At 40.6% G+C, this 20,768-nt stretch overlaps 1 protein-coding gene across 2 annotated transcripts in view; it reads right to left on the bottom strand.

Moving 5' to 3' along the window:
• SCTR (secretin receptor) overlaps nt 1-20,260 on the bottom strand; it is an 80,005-nt gene extending 59,745 nt beyond the window's left edge. For both annotated transcript variants that reach the window (XM_020963144.2, XM_020963146.2), the window contains exons 1-2: nt 19,996-20,260; nt 7,240-7,360 (exon numbers count right to left, since the gene is read on the bottom strand). In XM_020963144.2, the coding sequence (XP_020818803.1) occupies nt 7,240-7,360; nt 19,996-20,046 (172 nt within the window). In that variant the 5' untranslated portion in view covers nt 20,047-20,260. The remainder of the gene's footprint in view (nt 1-7,239; nt 7,361-19,995) is intronic.
• Nucleotides 20,261-20,768: the final 508 nt, after the last annotated feature.

The following is a 20,768-nucleotide window of genomic DNA, read 5'->3' as shown; positions in this document are numbered from 1 at the left end:
CCATGATTCCTTCTTGAGATTAATGGACATTGCCTCAGACAAACTGAGGCCTGGGGAAGACCATAACTTAGAAAGGCCATCCATTGCATGCTGGGCCATCACCAATCACCTTTACCTATCTGTGTCTTGCCACTGGACTTCAATGACCCTGGAGAACAGAGTGAGGCTGATGACTTTTCAAAGCTGTGCCTCACTTAAATCCAATTCACAGGCAAGACATCACCCTCCTAATGTCATTGGTCTTCTTCCAAAATGAAGAATGAATAACAACAATTTGTGTATACTTTATATTTACTCATCTAGGCATATTTTATACCACATTCTACTCCCCCCCCCAATAGAATATGAGCCCCTTGAGGGTAGAGAATGTTTCTGGTTTTGTTGTGAGGCTCAAATAAGATAACATAGGAGAATCATTTGGCAAGCCTTAAAGCTCTATATAAATGCCATTTATTATTTTATTAGTCTTTTCATCCCAAGTGCTAGTCATACTAGATGCTTAATAACTGTTAATTAGATTTAATTGAATTGAACTTGTTGAATTAGAGGAGTGATGAAAGGAAGAAAAAGAGCCATAGACTGTCCTATTATCCAATTTTGTCCCAAATTCAACTTCATTATCCTTGTTATTTATAAAATGAAATCAGGGATCATTAGGTGCTGGACCTGGAATATTTGTGGAGAAATATATCAAGCCTAAGTGACATCTGGAGCAGGAAAGGGTGAAGCAGAAGCTGTCCTGGGAGGTTATGCCAACATGATAAATCACTCCCTGCCCCAATCTCTACCAGGGTGCCCTGTGCCTGCCTTATCTTCCCATGGAGACCCAGAGGGAATATTCCAGTTTGCCTTGGCTTTCCCCACCCCCCACCTTGCTTATCAGCCATCCAGCTCTTTGTAAGCATTAACCTTTTCCTCTCCTGCTTGGGAGCAATAATGAGCTTCCTGCCAGGTCACCAAATATAAAACAAACCAAAACTCTACAGCAACATTCCCTCTCCCTCCACTCCTGAGGAAGGAGTGCTGTTCCCCACTTATTGCAGCTTAGCAAGGTTCTCCCACAAGTCACAGAGGGACTCAGAGTTCTGGACCTGGAGTTAGAGGATTCAGAGTTGAATTCTGGTTCTCTTACTCAGAACCTGTGTGACTTGAGCTAACCTCAACCTCTTGGGCGCCAGTTTTCTCATTTCTAAAATGAAGGGATTTTACTACTTTAAGGTCTCTGAAAGCCTTAAGTCTATGACCCCGTGATTTGGTTCATGGCAACTTGTTCACTTGCCTCTTTTGACACAAATCAGTCAAACACCCTTACCTGAGCTGGCAGGTCGTACACCCACCAGCCACCCTGGCCACAAGAGGTAGGTTCTCTGGGTGGGGCTACCTTGGCTCATCCCCCTTCTCCTGGGAAAAGACACTCTAGGGCAGGTCCTGCCCAGCAAGGTCCATCAGCCTTACCCATAAGGGCTACCAAGATGCTGAAGACAAAGGTTCAAATACAGGCTTGGCTACTTATCAGTAACCTAACCTAGGTCAAGTCACTTAATCTCACTAAGCCTCAGTTTCCTCCCTTCAACAGTAATAGGGAAGTTGGAGGCAGGAGAGTGTTTGGGGGAGTTCTGTTTTAGACATGTTGAGTTTAAGAAGTCTACTAGACATCCAGTTAGGGATGTCTGAAAGGCAGTTGACATGCAAGACTGGAGGTCAGCAGAGAGGTTAGGGCAGGATAAGTAGATCTGAGGATCATCAGCCTAGAGACAGTGATTAAATCCATGGGAGTTGATGAGATCACCAAGTGAAGTAGTATAGAGGCGGGGAAGAGAAGAAGGCCCAGGACAGACCCTGTGGGAAAACTATAGTTAGAAGGCATGACCTAGACGAGGATCCAGCAAAGGAGACGGAGGAGTGGTCAGTTAGGTAGGAGGAGAACCAAGAGGAGAGTGATGCCCCCAAAACCTAGAGAGAAGCTACTATCAAGGAGAAGAGGGTGATCCACAGTGTCAAAGGCTATAGGCAGGTCAAGAAGAATGAAGACTAAGAAAAGACCATTGGATTAGACAATTAGAATATTACTGGCAACTTTAGAGAGTGCAGTTTCTGTGGAATGATGATAGAAGCAGGATTTTCGAGGGTTAAGAAAATGAGAAGAGAGGAAGTGATGCCAACTACTGTAGTCTGCCTTCAAGGAGTTCAGCCACAAAAGGAGGAAGAGGCCTCAAGGAGGGCAGGATCAAGTTAAGGTTTTTTTGAGGATGGGGGAGATATGGGCATATTTGTAGGCAAGGGGAAGGGAGCCAGTAGACAGGAAGAAACTGAAGTGATTGAGTGGAGATGACAGAAGGGCATGATAGAATAGGATAGCTTGTACAGGTAGAGGTAAGGAATAAGGTCACCTCTTCGTGTGAGCCAGAGATGAAGGGGGAGAATGTATCTGAGTGATACAAGATGAAGGGGAGGGAAGAAGAGGGAACTCATGGCAAATTGCCTAGCTTTTTTTACCCCTCAAATATGAAGTGAGTATCTCAGCTGAAAAGGTAGGGGTGGGGGGAACTAGGGGAGGCTTGAGAGGGGATGAAAAGGTTCAAAAGAGCTTCAATAAAAGCACAATAAAGAAACGGTTTCCAATTTTACCACTTTCTAGCTGTACCTCTAACAGAGTACTGCCCTGCCACAGCAAAAACAACTCCAGATTAAGGGGAAGGAAAGACATTCTCCTCCAAAGAGAAATCCAAAGGCAGGTGGTTTGCCTGTCCTACCTCTGCCAAGCCCTCATTCCTCTAGAACTTGCTCTTCCTTCTCACTATGATCTCAAATCTCTTGATCATCCCCTATTTTCCCAGTCCAGCCATCACCCCTGTTCTGGCTTTGTTTTCTTCCCTATCCAAACTTGAACCAATGAGCAGCTACTTTAGCATCCCAGGAATTCTTTTCTTTTTCTTCCTTAGGCTCTCTGTCCTGTGAATCCTCAAGCCTAGGTAACCTCTACCATCTTACTCTGTGCAGAAGGCTCTCATCCTCCCACTTTTTAAAAAAGGTGAAGACCATCTGATATGACCTCCCTCAACTCCATTTCTCCACACTTTGAACCCTCTAAATGTCTCTTCCCATTCTCTCCTGTTTCTCAAGTTCTCAGAGGATAAGGCTGGCCCTCCTTCTTGTCAAAACTAACTTATTCATCTATGCCTTTGATCCTATCCCTTTCTGTCTTCTCCTTGTTCCATTCATCATTCCTTTCTCTTACTGCCTGTTCAATTTTTCCCTCTTCTAGTTTCTTCTACTTTACCTACAAAGGTATCTCATCCTTTTAAAAAAAAACTTTTCCTTTGTCTTACCCCCTCAAGGTATCATCCAATATTTTTCTTCCCTTTCACTGCCAAAATTCTTTAAAAAAAAAAAGTAATCTAGAGTCACTGCATCAACTTTCTCACCATGAGCTCATTCCTCATCTCCTACAGCCTGCCTTTGGTCAAGGCCATACCCTCCATAGGGCTAGATTAGTAATCACTCTCTTATTGAGACTTCAACTTCCATCTTCCTTGACCTTTCTGATGTACTGAACACTGTTGACCAGTCTTTTCCCCTTGAAGCTCTCCTCTTTCATTTTTGTGACAATGGACTTTGCAGATTCTCCTCTTACCCTTCTGACTCTCCTGTTCCAGTCTCCTTTACTGACTCTGCCCTTCCTCCCACACATAAGTGGGAATGTCTCCCAAGGCTTTGTTCTCCCTCTTCTTTTTCTTCTTTTTGCTCTTTATACTAGCTCCCTTATTGATCTTACCCATTACCATGACTCCCAAATCTGCATCTGTAGCCCTGTCAGCCAAACTGAACCACAGTCTTGCATTTCTACCTGCCTGCTAGATATCTCCACCTGGATTCTTTCTCTCTCTCTTTCTCTCTCTGTCTCTCTCTCTCATCTCTCCTCCCCCAAAAGTGTGTGTGTGTTTGTGTGTATGTGTGTGTATATATATATATATATATATATAATACAAATACATATATATACACATATATGTATATAAAATACAAATACATAGATAAGGAAAAAATTTTAAATAGCTATCTCTAGGGTGGGGGGAAGGAAGAAAAAAGAAATTTACATGATAATTTTATTATATACTTAACAGTAATAGCAAGTTGTACATAATACATTTACAGTTTTATGTTCAATCCTCTTGTTTTATTCTACTATGTTAGGAAATGCTTGTTTTATTTCATAAATTAAAAATAAAATAAATAAAATTTTAAAAAGAAATATATATATGGAAATATATATATATATAAAATTCCAGATGTATGAAACTATAATCATTACTTTTCCCCCAATAAGTTTGCTCTATCCATTGTACCACTTAGCTGCCCCTCCATTCCTTTATTCTTGCTAATCCCCTAATACCTGGAACCAACCAATTTTTACAACTAACCTTTAACTTTTAACTTATTGAAATCCTTCCCTTCTTTCAAAGCCCAGCTCTGCTGCCATATGCCATTCTGTTTGGACCTCTTCAGTATGCTGGCTGTACTCTAACTTGTGTTTGTATGGTTTTGTATACTTCCCATCTCTCCTGTTAGGTGCAAGGGTAACAGTGTTGGGCTTGGGATCAGGAGAGGCCTGGGTTCGAATCCTATCTCCATCCCTTAGCCACACATAGCACAACCATGAACAAATGTCTTAACTTCCTTCAGCCTTCGTTCCCTCATCCATAAAATAAGGATAATAGTCCCTATTGTACCTTCCTCCCAAGAATGTTGGGAGGCTCAAGTGAGTTAATGTGTGCAATCTCTAATAATAATAACAATGATAATTAAAATTATATTATTATAAATAGTTAGCTTTTACATGGTGCTTTAAGGTTTGCAAGGTGCTTTACATGTATTATCTCATTTGATCTTTACAACAGCCTTGTGAGGTAGATGCTATTATTAATTCCCACTTTACAGATAAAGAAACTGAGGCTGAGCAAATTTAAGAGAGTTGCCCAACATGAAACAGCTAGTGAGGGTCTGAGGTGGCTTTGCCTGACTTCAAGTGCAGAACTCTCTACCCACTGGGCCACCTAGCTGCTTTTTACAATATCAGTGTTAGCTACTATAAGATTCTTGAAGGCAGGAACTATGTCATCTTCTATTTTTGTGTTCCCAGCACCTAGGACAGTGCATTCCTATGCACACAAAAGGTGTCTGTTGACCTGAATTGGGTTGAATTACAATACCCTGCTCCGAAGGGAGTAGAACTGAGAAGGCTCCTGTGTGTGCTCTGGGGCACAGTTATAAATTGCCCAGCATAGCCAGCCAAGTAATTATTAGGGTGACCCTGAGAAGTTCACAAAAAAAAAAAGAGAAAGGCCTTGGGCAAAACTAAACAACCTAGAATAGGAGAAGAATTAATTTTTTATTTGTGATAAGTGTGCCTGGGCTCAGTGACAGCTCCACAATTGGGACTTCCTGTGACTTTTCTGGAGTCCAAACACTAACCTGCCTCTCTCAATCTTCCCCAATAGCATCCTCCTTTCCCTCAGCTGCCCTCTCCAAACGGTTCATTTCTGAGCAGTTTAGTCATCTATTCTGCACCTAAGGAAGGAAATTCAAGCTGCCAAGTGTTTTGGGTGAGAGTGGACACTCACCTCAGATGGTGCTCTCTTGCCATGTCACATCTGGAGAGCAAGAAAAGCAACTGGAATTTTAATCTTTGTCTATAAGTTCCTGTGTGTGCTCTCTCAGGCTACTTTTTTTTTAGGGGAAGGTCTGGGGCTCAGATAGGTTTCATAAATTTGGAGATCTCTTGAGGATATGGCAACTGAGTCTGGGAGTGAGAAGAACAGGGCTAGCATGGCAATCATTGCACCCCTTCTTCCTGCCTGGTGAGAGGATATGGCCCTCCCCAAACTCACACACCAGATTTGTCAAATTAATATTAACCAGCACTTTGAAAATGCTTCAAAATTTCCAAAGCACTTTATATACATATATACGTTAATTATATATATGTATATAGTTATATATATGTATGTTATATGAGTTTTATATATATAACTCATTTTGACCTTATAACATCTTTATAAAGTAAGTACAGATATTCTTGTCCTCACTTTATGGATGAAAAAAATGATACTCAAAGTGATGAAGTGACTTGCCCAGGGTCATACAGCTAGTAAGTGTCAAAGGCAGGATTATTTTTGGATTAATGGTATACTTCACTATATTACTTTGTTAGTAGACATAATAACAATAATATCTGACATTTATGTTATTTATTAAGTACCCACTGCATACTAGGCTCTGTGATAGGTTCTGGGGAGGCAAAGACAAATAAAATCCCTGACGTCAAAAAGCTTACATTTTGTAAGGGAAACAACCTATCCACATATAAATAAATAAATAATAAGTACAAAGTAACTGGGGTGGGGGGCACTAGCAGTTTCAAGTTTGCAAGGCACCTTACATAGATTCCATTTGAGCCTACAATAACACTCTGAGGTAATTATTCAGATGAAGAAACTGTTGGTCAGAGAAGTTAAACGGTTTGCCTACGGTCACACAGCTAGTATCAGAAGTGACATTTGAATCTGGAATTTCCTGATTACAAGTCCAGAACTCTATCCAGTTCTCCATACCACCTCTGTCTCCTATGACTACCCAAGCTGACTTTTGCTCTATCAATATATTTTGCATACATTTCAGTGGGTGCAGGCATTGAGACCTCTTATTTTTAAACCTTGTTCTTTTTATTTGTGGCTTCAGAGAAAAGCATCTCTGTCTAGACTTTGACTGGAATGGCAATGGTGTTGTGACAAGGAAGTAGGTATAGTAGATGGAAGACCTATCACCTTTCTCTTTTTTCTTTTCAGAAATCATCAACTTGGGGGCAGCTAGGTGGCACAGTGAATATCGAACCAGCCCTCTAGTCAGGAGGAGCTGAGTTCAAATCTGGCCTCAGATACTTAACACTCACTAGCTGTGTGACTCTGGGCAAGTCACTTAACCCCAATTGCCTCACCCAAAAAAAAATCACCAACTTAATGGGAATACTTTTGCAGAAATTGTATTATGAGAAAAACTGAGGCTGCTCCTACATAGGCTATATGAACAAAGTATTTGGCATAGATTACCCAACTGCATCCTTTTAAGACGATAAGGTAAGATTACTTGATCAGAAGGATGTCCATTTGGGTAAATTATCTACATGGAGCCAATGCACTGGCTAAATGCAAAGGAATAATGTGACAGTGGTTTGCCCTGTACCTGATATGGGCTGCTCATTTTCAGAGTTGTTCTTCCCTTCTTTTGACAGTTCCTGAAGGCACTGGTCTTTGGCCCTCTGCAGCTCTCGGAGCACATCACAGACAGGAGGAGGAGCACCAACCTGTAATTTCCAAAGTCAAATATACTGATTACTATTTTTATATCACATGACCAGTTTACTATCCTCCATTATGTAGTCAATGTCCCTGGGAAGGACTCTGTTATCCAAACTGGGGTCTGTCAAGTCAACAGGCATTTATTAAGGGCTTAGTATGTGCCTTAGTATGGGGGCAGCTAGGTGGCAGTGAATAGAACACTAGGCCTGGAGTCAGGAAGACCTGAGTTCAAATCTGGCCTCAGAAACTTACTAGCTGTGCAACTCTGGACAAATCATTTAACCCTATTTGCCTCAATTTCCTCATCTGTAAAATAATCTGGAGAATGAAATGGCAAGCTACTCCAGCATCTTTGTGAAGAAAACCCCAAATGGGGTCACAAAGAGTTGGGATATGACTGAACAACAAAAACAAGTATGTCAGGCATTGTGCTAAGCATGCTGAGGATACAAAGAAAGACAAAATATAATCCCTGCCCTCAAGGAGCTTACAGTCTAATGGGAGAGACAACATGAAAATAACTATGTACAAACAAGATATCCTAGATATAGGATAAACTGAAGACAATGAGCAGAGGGAAGGCACTAACATGAACAGAGATCAGGAAAGACTACTTGCAGAAGGTGGGATTTTAGCTGGGACATGAAGGAAGACAGTGAAAATGTCAGGGAATTGGAAGATGGAATGGCTTGTGCAATAAATAGCATGGAGTCCATTGTCATGGGATGGCAGAGTGCCCAGAGGAAAGTAAGGTGTAAGACCTGTCCAGAGCAAATCTTATTTTTAAGTGGGTCAGTGACACCTACTCCAATTAAGTACTTACTTTGTCGTCATCTCTACAGACACTCAAAACTAACTTTTAGCACTTAATCTTTTCCATTTCAGTTTTGTTGACATCTCAACTTCCTTTGTTTACTCTGTATGCAGACAAGCTCTCGGGAACTTAAACATTGAACCACTTCCCCTGTTCCAGGACAATCTGAGAGAAAATTGGATGTACCCTACATAGATTAAGTTTTAGGAGGGAGTTCTGCAAGAGACTGGGAATGGGGGAGAGGGGAGAGGGGAATGGGCAGAAAAGATGGGAAACAAAAGGACAACTTCCTGGCTCTTCTTTACTCAGGTTGTCACCGGAAGACTTCATCATTTTGCTAGATGTGAATTCCCCAGAAGCTTTCTAATTCTCCCTATTAGTCCCATTTATTCATATTTACATATAAGTAGAGTATAACCTTATGAGCAGATTATTTGAGATTAGGCACAATCCAGATTGTATTCGAACATTTGGTCAATCCAGAAAGATGGATCAAAAAGAGTGTGGTATAGTGGGAAAAACATGGAATTAGAAGTTAGAAGGTCTGCGTTCAAATTCTGTTTGCTAGCAATGTGATCTTGAGAAAATCAAGCCCTATCTCTGGGCCTCATTTTCCTCATCTATAAAAGGAGGATGCTGAATTAGATGGTCTGTAAGATCCCTTCCCATTCCAGTTCCTATGGTTGTTTTCCTGCATGGGAGAGAGTCTGGATTAAATCTGCCCAGTCTGCCTTCTGTCATTTGAACCTAGGACTTTTTGACTCTCAGCCCCATTCTCTTCTTAATTCTCCACATTCCCCATCTCCCAAGACCATCCAAGCTGACTTTTTTTCTATCGATGTATTTCTCATATACTCCAAGGCGCTAGCATAACATTAATGCTTCTTCTTTGGGCCGGATTCTTTTTTATATGTAGTTGCAGGGGAAAGACTTTCTGCCCAGACTTTGGTTGGCATAGTGGCAGTGGTGGGAGTGGTTGTGAGAGAGTAGGCCATGTGGTAGGTGAGAGATCTATCACCTTCATCAAGTGTTAATATCTTGGTATGTGACTATAATGGAATATTACTGTGTTATAAGAAATGATGAAGGGGATGGTTTCAGAAAAGCCTGGGAAGACTTACCTGAACTGATGCAAAATGAAGTGAGCAGAATCAGGGGAACATTGTACATAATAATAGCAATCGATATTATACAATAATCAACTGGGAATGATTTAGATATCCTCAGCAATCCAAGACCATCCCAAAGGACTTAATGATGAAAGAGCTAACAGAGTCTGAATGCAAATTGAAGCACACCTTTTTACTTTCTTTATTTTGGGGGTGGTAGTAGTGGTTGTGTTTTCTTTTGCAACATGGCTAATATGGAAATGTTGTGCATGACTTTACATGTATAATTGATATCGAATTGTTTGCCTTCCCAGGGAGGGGGGAGAAGGGGAAAGAATTTGGAACTCAAAATTTTTAAAAATGAATGTTAAAACTTTTTATACTTAACTGAGAAATATTTAATGAAATAAAATATGCTAAAAACAAAAAATAAAGTATTAAAACTATGACATCCAAAAAGTTTGCTTCAATATCCACTCAGAGTCTTCTATCTGGAGGTGGATTGCATTTTCTCATCATGAGTCCATTCATCATGAGTCTTGGATCAAGTAGTTAAGTCTCATAGTGAATTATTGTTACAATATTGCTCTTACTGGTGAAGGACCTTTATAGACCTGGAATGGTCCTCAGCCCTACTGCTTTTGAGAGACCCTTCTCCTCATCCTGACCGTACCTATTCTCACCTTCTCCCTTAAACCTTCTCTGCTTACACAGACCATACTGATCCTTTTTCTTCTCTATATTCTTGGAATACTTACTGTCTGCAGCCTCAAATCTGAACTCAGTAATGTGTCATCTTGCATTGTGATACATCATAATTTTGTCTCCTCAACACAATTTTATGCTTTTTCTGGGTAGGAACTCTGTCTTCACTTTCTTTTTAGCTTTCATGGTACTTGAGTACCACATTCAAAAGATAGTAGAATGTGATACTTGAATTGATGAAAATCCAGGTAATCCTTTAGTGGATATGGGCAATATATTATCACAGTCCCTACTGGAGAATTCAGTTTAGCGCTAGCCCAAACAGAGCTTGGTATGTTTTAACAATTGATTGGTTTTCACTTACATCTGTGATTGAACACGAAAATAATCTCTACACGAGTGTTTAAAAAAAATACTTGGGTGGTTTTGTCCAGATGATTAGATAACTTCTAAGTTCCTTCTAGCTCTAAATCTGTGACTGCTGACTTTTACATGCCTATCCTTAGAGGCTGCCCTTACTACACTCTACCCCAGAGTGATTTCCTACATTTACACTAATAAACTTACACAATTTACATTAATACAGCTGACTTTTATATAGCACTTTCAGTTTAAGAGCACTTCACATACATTTTATCATTTGAACTTCACTGCAATCCAGTGAGGTAGGTATTACATGAGTTATTATCTCCATTTTACATATGAGGAAATGAGGCTCAAATAGACTGACTTCCCAAAGGTGACACATCTATTAAGTATCACAGGTAAAATTCACACTCAGGTTTCTTTTGATTCTAAGCAAAGCATATAAAAAAAATTTCATTATACTAATGAACTGAGATAGAATGATGTTGCTATTTTTCTTTTCTTTTTTTGAGGGAGCTTTATTTCCTTTATCATTGAAACTTGAATAGTTATTTGGAAAAGAAAGTTTCTTTAAAGTTCAAGAATTAGAAAAGAAATGATTGAAGTCTACAAAATCACAAAAATTAGTGAACCAGATTTGATTTGCCAAATCTTAAAATACTAGAATGGTGGGGCTTCCCTTGACACTTAAAACATGGTGGTTTTATGACAAATCAAAACATAATACTAATTTGTACAATATGAAATAAATTTATGGAATTTGTTCTATAAAGTTTTAGTGATTAAAAAGATACTGGAAGAATTTAGCCAAATATACAAACACTGGAACAATTTAGTGGAAGTAGAGATGTTTTAAGTATGCCCTTATTCACTTCTCACATTTAATTAAGTAAGCTAACAATTAGTGATGGAATGAAGACAATAAAATATTGCCCAGAATGCCTTGTGAGACAGAAACTTGGACTGGATGTACTGTAGGTATAACCTCAAAGAGTAATTTGATGTTCTTATGGTCTTGGTTACAGCCAGCCTTTTGTTTGTCATGTAATCATCAGACTGATAGGATCTAATCATTATGGGTTTTTCCGTGGCTTATGTGCTTCTCCAGGTGAGCTTGAGTGAAGGTCAGTGGAATGTAATCTTAAATTGTTAAAGTATAGTAACAAGCATTTAAATTAGGTGATAGGGAGGGGAGAAGGGAAGAGAAAGTAGTTCTGATCCAGAATACTTGATTTGGTTTTTTAGCAGGGTCATCCGTGAGATGCCAAAAGGAGATGAACAGAGAATGGAATTTTATTTCTTTTGTTCTTAGAGGGTCTATCCCTGCGGAAATGCCTATAAATGATATTAGAAACTAGGAGTTTTCCAGAGCAGTGATCAGTTTAAATATGGGTAATTTTGATACCTTTGTTTGGTTTGGTAACAACTACTCTTCTTTCCCTCTCTCCCCTCCCTAATAGTATTATTTGTCATATTTATTTCTTCTAATTAAGATATTTAATGTTTCCTTGCTACAAAGGATCATAATTTAAATGGTCTAGGCAAACTCTACACTAATCTGGATGAAAATTTCCATCCCACCTCTTTCCCTCTCCTCAATACTTAAAAAATTAGTTCCACATTAATTTCAGTGGCCAAAAAAATGTAGTCATCAGTACATCATTTGGTGGCCAGTGTTCTGCTGATGAACATCTAGAAACTTAACCCTGCTGGTCCCAAGATGACAGACACACAACTCTCCCCGACCTTGTACTAGAAACTGTTTTAACAGGGCCTGCCAAAGCTTGCATTCTGATGGCAAAGTCTGAGAAACCAGGGTCACCTCCACCCAATGACTAGGTGTGAGAGTAGGTCTTTAGTGGAAGTAAAGAGATTATATTTAAAATAAATTTGGATGGGGAGGAGTAGTCAGAATTTTTTTTTCACAACCCATGAAATAACTAGAGCTTTCCATGATGTTACATAGACTAAAATCAAATCTTTAGGCAGCTCGAGGGCATAGCGAACAGAGTGCTGGACTTCCGAGTCAGAAAGACCTGTATTCAATTCCTGACTCAGACAAAATCTGCATGACCTTGGGCAAGTCATGTAATCTCACTCAGACTCAGTTCTCCTACCTTTCAGGATTGTTGTGGGCATCAACTGAGATAGTGCTGTGCAAACCTTAAAGTGCTATGTTAATGATAGCTATTATTATTGTTATTATAATTTTTAATTATCATGGACAATTGGTTATTTGAAAAGGCACGTTGTGTTAAACTTTAAAAAGAGGGATAAAATGAAAACCCACAAACTTCTTTCAGAAAACAAGGATAGAGTTTTCAAAGGCAAGAATAATTAAAGATAAATGGAAATGTTGATCGACAGACAAACACATATATAGTGACCAAACCCATGATTTCAGGGAGCTTGAATTGATAATTAACTTATGAAATGGGGGCTGGCATGGCTGGTTCTTTGGATACTTGCCAGGAAAGCCCACCATGGTAGTGGGAAATAGGGCTGCAATTGCACTTTAATAAGTCAGCGAGGGTACAGGGACAAATGGCAAAAGGGGTACAGAGGAAGATGGCACAGGTAGCATGGGGCAAAAGGGGGAAGGGGGAAAGGCAGAGAGTCTCACTCTTGTAACCCTGGATTGGAGTTGAGATACTAGAGTAGCATGGACTTGATGGACAGAGAAGACTGCTCAGAGGCAGGAGCTTGAGCTCATTTTTACAGGTCTTTTGGGAGAACAGACTAATTCCTATCTGTGCCACCTTGGGGTTAGTTCACTAACATATCTAAATCATTTCAAAATTGTCAGTCAAACTTTAAAGTTAACATGCTCACAACATCTCAAAATTATCCACACCTTTGGTGAACTGCTGGTCTTTACCGTGGTCTGGAATTTGTCTGTGTTTTACCTGTGACAGAACCAGGTGGCCCTGCCAGCCTTGCTTGGATGGCTTCTGCTGATTCAGCACATATTACCAGGAAGTGAATTTTGGTAAGTATATGATACAACTTGCAAATTATGTTCCTTTGATTTTGGGGACAATTTGTATGTGACTTTCAGGTTCCCCTTTGCGATCTTATTTCCTTCAAATGCCCTTTTATACTGGCTACTTATGGGGGCAGCTAGGTGGTGCAATGGATAGAGCACCGCCCTGGAGTCAGGAGGACCTGAGTTCAATTCTGGTCTCAGAGACATGACACTTACTAGCTGTGTGACCCTGGGCAAGTCACTTAACCCATTGCTTAGCCATAAATAAATAAATAAACAAAAAACCAAACAAATAAATAAATATTTAAAAATAAAATATACTGGCTACTTATAAACTTACTATACCAGCTAGAAGGCTAGCAGCAGTGGTCAGGGAGACCAGAATAAGATACAGTTTTAACACAGAGCTTCCAGATGAAGAAACTCTCTCACTCAGTGTACATTGGCACCTTCACTGGAATGCCCCGAAATCATAGGTTCCTTGCTGAATCTATTGTGTTGCTGTGTTAACAAATAAATGTGCACACTCTTTTTAATATATATAAAATCATGTGGTTTTTCTAAGTCAGTACTGTGGCACACAGGGATCCTTATGTTTGGTCTGGTGGCCCCTATTTCTATTTGAGTTTGACACCACTAGTTTAGAGCACTGAGAGGCCAAGGGATTTGCCCAGGGTCTCACCTGTGGTTGTTCAGCCATTCAGTCATGTCCAACTATTTGTTATCCCATAGACTAGGGATTTTCTTGGCAAAGATACTAGAGTGGTTTGCCATTTCCTTCTTCAGTGTGTCCGCATTGTACAGATGATGAACTGAGGCAAATAAGGGTTAAGTGATTTGCCCAGGGTCACACAGTTAGTAAGTGTTTGAGGCTAGATTTGGACTCACCTTTCTGACTCCAGGCCCAGTGCTCTATTCATTGCACCACCCAGCTGTCCTAGCCAGGGTCACACAGACAATATGTATCAGAGGTAGAATTTTAATCTTTATTTTCCTGGCTTGGAAGCCACTATCTATTAGACAGCAAAAGGTGGTACAGTGGTTAGAGCGCTAGGTCTAGAGGTAGGAAGGCATAAGTTAAAATCTGACCTCAGACACTTACTGTGTGACTCTGGGTAAGTCATTTCATCTCGATCTGCCTCATTTTCCTCATCTGTAGAATAAGGATAATAATAGTACCTCCCTCCCAGGTTGTTGTGAGGGTCAAACGAGATAATAATTGTAAAGCACTTAGCACAGTGCCTAGCACATAGTATAAATATTAGCTGTTTTTATACCATGTTACCTCTCTCCTTTTCTCTAAAGGTAAGCCTAAGAGCTCCAGGAGTGACAGCACCCCCAAGAAACTTGTCCTGCTTCCAGCCTAGCCCCCATCATCCCAGAAAGTAGCCCCTGTGGATATGCAACCTGGAGACTGCTTCTGTGGCCACAGTCAAAGTTACTCAAGACCCAGGAAAGAAAGTTTTTGTCATCAATGTCCTTGGCACTATCAGGTGGTTCAATATTGGGAGAAAAAAAAACCTGACATGATTTTATATGGAAATTACATTAAGAAAGACTCATTACCGTCTGCTTTGCTGCCACACCCTAAAAATTGTGAGATCTTTCCATTTGACTTGCAAATTAAACATATGCTGTTCCCTACCACCACTACCACCATTAGAATATAAGCTCCTTGTGAGCAGAGACTGTCTTAATATTCTATTTTTATTCCCACCACTTTTTTGTATGTAGTAAAAACTAAACAATTGCCCATTCATTCATTCATGCCAGGCATTTTTCAACAGCTTAATGAATCAAAGCATCTTATGTACACCTGCAAACAGGGAGATAATGTATTAAGCTGAAGAGAGCTTGGGATATGAATAGATCCAGATTCTTCCAAGGTATCTAGGCATCCAGCTATAAAATACAAGCAGTTACTTGGACAAGGACATGAACTTAAAGGTTACATCAATGTCACTTAGAGTAGGCAGACTTTAACAGCTGGGCAACATCTTCCAGGGCACAGGAATATATGGGAGAAATGGGAGAAAGAGCAAGAGTACTGAAATACGTGCTTGGCTTCAAGACAGAGGAAAAAGACAATTTAAAAATAAAAGTAGCTAAGCTGGCTTCTTTAATATCTACTTCACGAGGTTGTTGTGAGGCAAATGTTTTGGAAAGCTTACATCGATTGAATTATCATGAGTTATTTTGTTATTTGTTTCCCAAACAGCAAACACTAAAGTCCTTCAATTATTTTATGTTCTCCCAAAATCACATTATCAATATTACAGTTGAATCCTATGATAATACAGGATTGTTATTACAAAGATATGTCATATATCAAGCTAATGCATACAAGATAAGTCCACCAAAACCCAATTTAAGCAGGTGCTAGGCCTATGAAGGAAAGAAGGAAAGAGGAAGAGAAGGAAGGAAAAGAGGGAGAGAGGAAGGAAGAGAGGAAGAAAAGAAGAAAAAGAGGGAGGGAGGGAGGAAGGAATGAAAGAAGGAAGGGAGGAAGGGAGGAAGGGAAGAAGAGAAGAAGGAAAGAAGGAAGGGAGGGAGGGAGGAAGGAAGGATACACACTTATGGGCAAACACTGGGCACACAAATAGAAAAGCAGAGCAAGGATTAGCTCTTGCTTGCATTCTAGGGGCTCACATTCTAATAGGAGAGATAACACATATAGAAGGTTTCAGATGCAAATCATATAAAAAGGCTTTGTGGTCCTTGGGGTGCAGCAGTAAGGCGTCTGGTAATGCATCTTCTTTAATATCATTTCCATTAATAAAGTTTGTTGGGTTTCAGACATCGAGGCATTTGACAGTACTAAGAAGTTTAATTGCTGAGAACATTGTTTTCCAGATCTTCAAGAGCTATGGCAGGTGGAGAGTCTGGCTGCTGCACCTGGTAGAAGTAGCTAGATCCAATTGCTGCAAAGGCTCTTTCTCCAGTTAACCAACGTAGGGAATAGACTGGAAGCCAGGCCCGGGATCTTAGAGGAGAGAGGGGCAGGGAAGCTGCTGCTATTCCCAAGGTTCTTGGACTTAACCACCCCTTGGCAGCAGTTAGTCATTATATTAGTGTTTATAAGTGGTTTTCCTGTATTAATTACTTCTATGTGTTTCTTCATGATTTGACAAGCACCGGCTATTCACACTCCCCACCCCCCCAAAAAAAAAAAACCAAACAACTTGTTATTTTTTACCTGAGGAGCAGCAGTAGCTTGGAAATCACAAAATTAGAGAATTTTAGAATTGGACAGGATCTTAGCAGTCCTCCAGTCCAATATCTACCCAAACAAAATATGGAGGACATTTTAAGCTATTCTCATCCTGAATATCTACATGACATTCTTACCCTACTTTGCCCTTTCCTTCTTCCTTGGGAAGTGAATTACTATAATTGTCTCTTCTGGAAAAAAGATATCTAGTTTGACCAAGGAAACTTTGCCTCTGGTGCTCTGCTGGAAAGGATTCCCAGCCCTGGTTTGTTGTTGGGATTGGGGGGAGGTGAGCAGTGACTCCACATGGATCCTCCCAATTCTCAAAGTATTCTAAAAATTATTTTGTTTTTTTAAAAACCCCTATTCTTCCCCCCTCACCTTTTTTTTTTTGGGGGGGGTGTTGTTCAGTCATTTCAGACTCTTTGTAGCCCCATTTGAGGTTTTTTTGGTACGAGGATACTGGAGTGGTTTGCCATTTCCTTCTCCAACTCACCTTACAGATGAAGAGACTGAGCCAAACAGAGTTAAATGACTTTCCCAGGGTGAGCTTATAAATGTCTGAGGCTGGGTTTGAACTCATGAAAATGAGTCTTTCTGATTCCAAACCCAGTCCTCTATCCACTGTGCTACCTAGCTGCCTTATTCCCCCAAAGGGGAAAGAAAAAAGTAAATGAGCAGTAGGATACGGGAACTCCCTAAACCACTGTACGACAGTGAAGACTAAGAAATTTTCTGGGGCAGTTAGGTGGTTCAGTGAATAGAGAGCCAGCCCTGGAGTCAGGAAGACCTGAGTTCAAATCCAGCCTCAAACACTTATTGGCAAGTCACTTAACCTCATTTGCCTCAGTTTCCTCATCTGTAAAATGAGCTGGAGAATGAAATGGCAAACCACTCCAGTACCTTTGCTAAAAAAAAAAAACCCAAATGGGGTCACAGAGAGCCTGAAAGCAACTCAACAAAAACAACAAAGGAACTTTCCATTCAATTCAGCCATTCTTTATTAAGCATGATCTCTATGCTAGGCAATGAGGGAAATATAAATAAGTGTAAAGCACTGTCCCTGCCTTGGAGGAGTTCACAATCTAGTTGGGTAAATAATTTAATCATACATGAAACCATTAAATAATAAAATGATATATGAATAAATGCAAAATTTCCCCCATAGAGTTAGATAAGCTGTTATAATAAATTAGGTGGCATAGTGGAATAAGCACTGAACTTGGAGCAGAAGATCTGGGTGCTGAACCTGCCTAGAAGGATCCTTGCTATAATTTAATCCAAACACTCTCACTTTATACACATGAAAATAGAAGCCCAAAGGAATGAAATAGTATTTGGGTACTTGCTCAAGATCACAATTAGTGGCTGAGCACTTCAGGTTCCCGGGTGTTGGTTTTTTCATATATAAAATGTTGGTAGGTGGGTGTTCAGATGATTTTAAATGTCCTTTCCAGCTCTGATTCCCTATGAAGATAAAGGCATCATCTTATAATTTGGTCTGGAAGCTATTCCTGACATAATACAGATTTGTTTTTCAGCCCTGAGATAAAACTAAAACTGTGCCTTGGTCTCATATCTTATTCACCTCCTCTATACTGAAAGAAAAGGTCTGATTATTTTTCCTTTTTATTGATACAGTCCCCAATGTGCTTTCAATAACATCTCTCATAATGTATGATTGCCCAAAACATTCTAAATGAGGGATCATGAGAGGGAATAATACAGCCCTACAGCTTAGTAATTTATTGTTTGTTAAAAGGAAGCATGCCCACTTTCTAAATTATTGTCAATGTCATCAGATGTTTTGGTGGTTTTTTTTAATTTAGCTGAGCTTTGTTTCTGTTTAAAGTGGTCTTCATTTATCTAGCAGTAGTGTTTGGGTATGGTTCAGCTTTATTCAGTGTTTATCACTTCAGATATCTTTTCCCTTATTTCTTTGAATTTTTCCGTATTCATAGATCCCTTTAATCCTGAATTTCTAAACCTGACTGCTTAGAGATAACTGACTACTCTCCAATAGTAGGAAGCCTGCTACAAACAGGCAAGAAGTAGATGTGAAGGCACAAGGTTAAAGATGCTTCCTTACCAAATGTCACACTGATTAGGACAAACCATTGTTCAGTTTTAACTTACCAATTGGGTTTTGCTGTTTTGAATCACCCCAAATCATCCATAGTAGTTATTTTGTTGTTGCTGGTATTGTTGTTGTTTGCTTATTTATTTGTGCTTCTGAGTGTGTGTGTGTGTGTGTGTGTGTGTGTGTGTGTGTGTGTGTGTGTGTGTGTAGAAGTGTTACGGTAACCTCCTTCCATTTTCATTGAAAAGTGGGGATGGGAGGTGGTGGGCCTTTGGCAGTGAGCGTAATGAAGACTTCAGGTGAGCTTAAAACATTAACCAGAACAGCTTTGCATGACTGACTTCTGCAAGAATGTCACAGACATGCCAGCTAAAAAAAAAAAAAATTCCTGGCATAGAAATTGACATTGAGGTTATTGATTGAGTTGGCCCTGTGGGGTTTCTCTCATATTCATCCATAGAAGAGGCAAGGTCATAATTCACAGCAAGAGGATTATCAGTGAAATATCAAGAAAAACGTTCCTCAGGGTTCTGAGGTACTACTACATAGATTCTTCTACTTTAGGGACTTTTCTGAATAGAAAGTAATCTTCATTCTGGAAATAATTTTGATTTCAGTGCTATCCAGAGTTGGGGAGATAGATCTGTAAGCTGGGGGCCAGTGAATGGAGAACTATTGGTTAGATTTCACTGGCATTGATTAATCCCTTTGGCTAACAAAATCCACACATTAAAGCAAATAATCTCATCTCTGAAGAAGAAACAAGCGTTCCTCCACTTTATCCTGGGCTTTCTCATCCTTTCTTCCTGCTTCTTGGACCAGATTTGTAGAGGCTGAATGTTGCCCTGAAGGCTGCAAGTCAATCTGACAGAAGGATTTAGTAAGAAATGAGGGGAGGGAGAGAGAAGCAAAGAGAAGGGGAGAGATAGAGAAACAGGAAAAAGGGAGAGATAAAAGAAGGGAGAAAATTAAAAAGGAGGAGGTAAAGCAGAGCAAGCAGAAAAGAGGTGGAGAGAAAAGACAAAGGCGAGGAAAAAAAGGGAGAAATGGAGGAGTGAATAGGGGCATGTAGTGTTGTAGCCTGTCAAACTGCGCTAGTTTCAAACTACCAAACGTTAGAAGGCTTTTCTTTTCATCCATATTTAAAACTACTTTGGGTGCTAAAAGTTTCCCAAATGAATTTCCCAACTTTACCAGCCCGGTGCTTCCTGTCCAGTCTGCAGGGCTGAAATTTGCCGAGCAGGAGTTTGGATGGATTAACTAACTACGAAGTCTCCACAGACCTCTTCTTACGGTGTGTGTCTGGGCAGGGGCGCAGTGGTGGGTTGGGGTGTCATCTTTGACTGAGGAAAGAGATGAAGATACTCACGGTTAGCGCAGCCCACGAAAAGAAAATCACCCACAGGCTGCAGTTCTGCATGGTGGTGACCGCAGACTTTCATACGCAGCCAGTCTCATCCCCGGGAGGAGGTCATGGACAACTGCTACCTGACCCCCAGCTGTTCACATGAGTTCACTTTTTCCCCACCTTGCTCCCCGGCTGAGAGAGTACGACTCGGTCCTAGGTGGCATGCCTCAGCCCCAGGCGGCGCCCAGCTGCAGCGCTGGGACTCGGGACTCCGCGGCTGCGCGGGCTCCAGCGGCCGCTGTTCAGTTCCTCCTTTTGGCCCATCGATAAGGAACACAGCCAAGAGACGTCAGAGGCCAGTCACTGCAGCGGGCTCAACCTATCAACAAGTAATGACTGCCGAGAGCCTAGGAGGGTGGGAGCGCGGAGGGCGAAATTATGGGGCCTTTTCCTGCAGGACAATCAATCTCCCAAGGGAATGGAGCTGTCGGTGGCACAAGCTGTCTCAGCCAACATCTCTCCAAGCCTTGAAGGAGATTCAGTGCACAAGATTTAGAGCCAGAAGAGATCCTGGGGCTCAATCTAGCCTGAAACCTTTCACTATACAGGAGGGTAAATTGAGACCCGAGGAAACGAAGTGACTTCACAGAGGTAATAAGTAGTAGAGCTGGGATTTGAACCCAGTGCTTTTTTTTTCCATTACAGTACATGCGGCCTCTTATGAAGACCCTCCTTTCTCCTTTCCTCTTCCCCCAATTGCATGTCCAGAAAAATTACTGATATCTGAAAAGGGA

The sequence above is a fragment of the Phascolarctos cinereus genome, unplaced genomic scaffold (assembly GCF_003287225.1).
Source record: "Phascolarctos cinereus isolate Bilbo 61053 unplaced genomic scaffold, phaCin_HiC Scaffold_726;HRSCAF=1367, whole genome shotgun sequence".
NCBI classification, from domain to species: Eukaryota; Metazoa; Chordata; class Mammalia; order Diprotodontia; family Phascolarctidae; genus Phascolarctos; species Phascolarctos cinereus.
The sequence above is the reverse complement of the archived record's forward strand: the minus strand, read 5'-3'. Positions and strand labels throughout refer to the sequence as shown.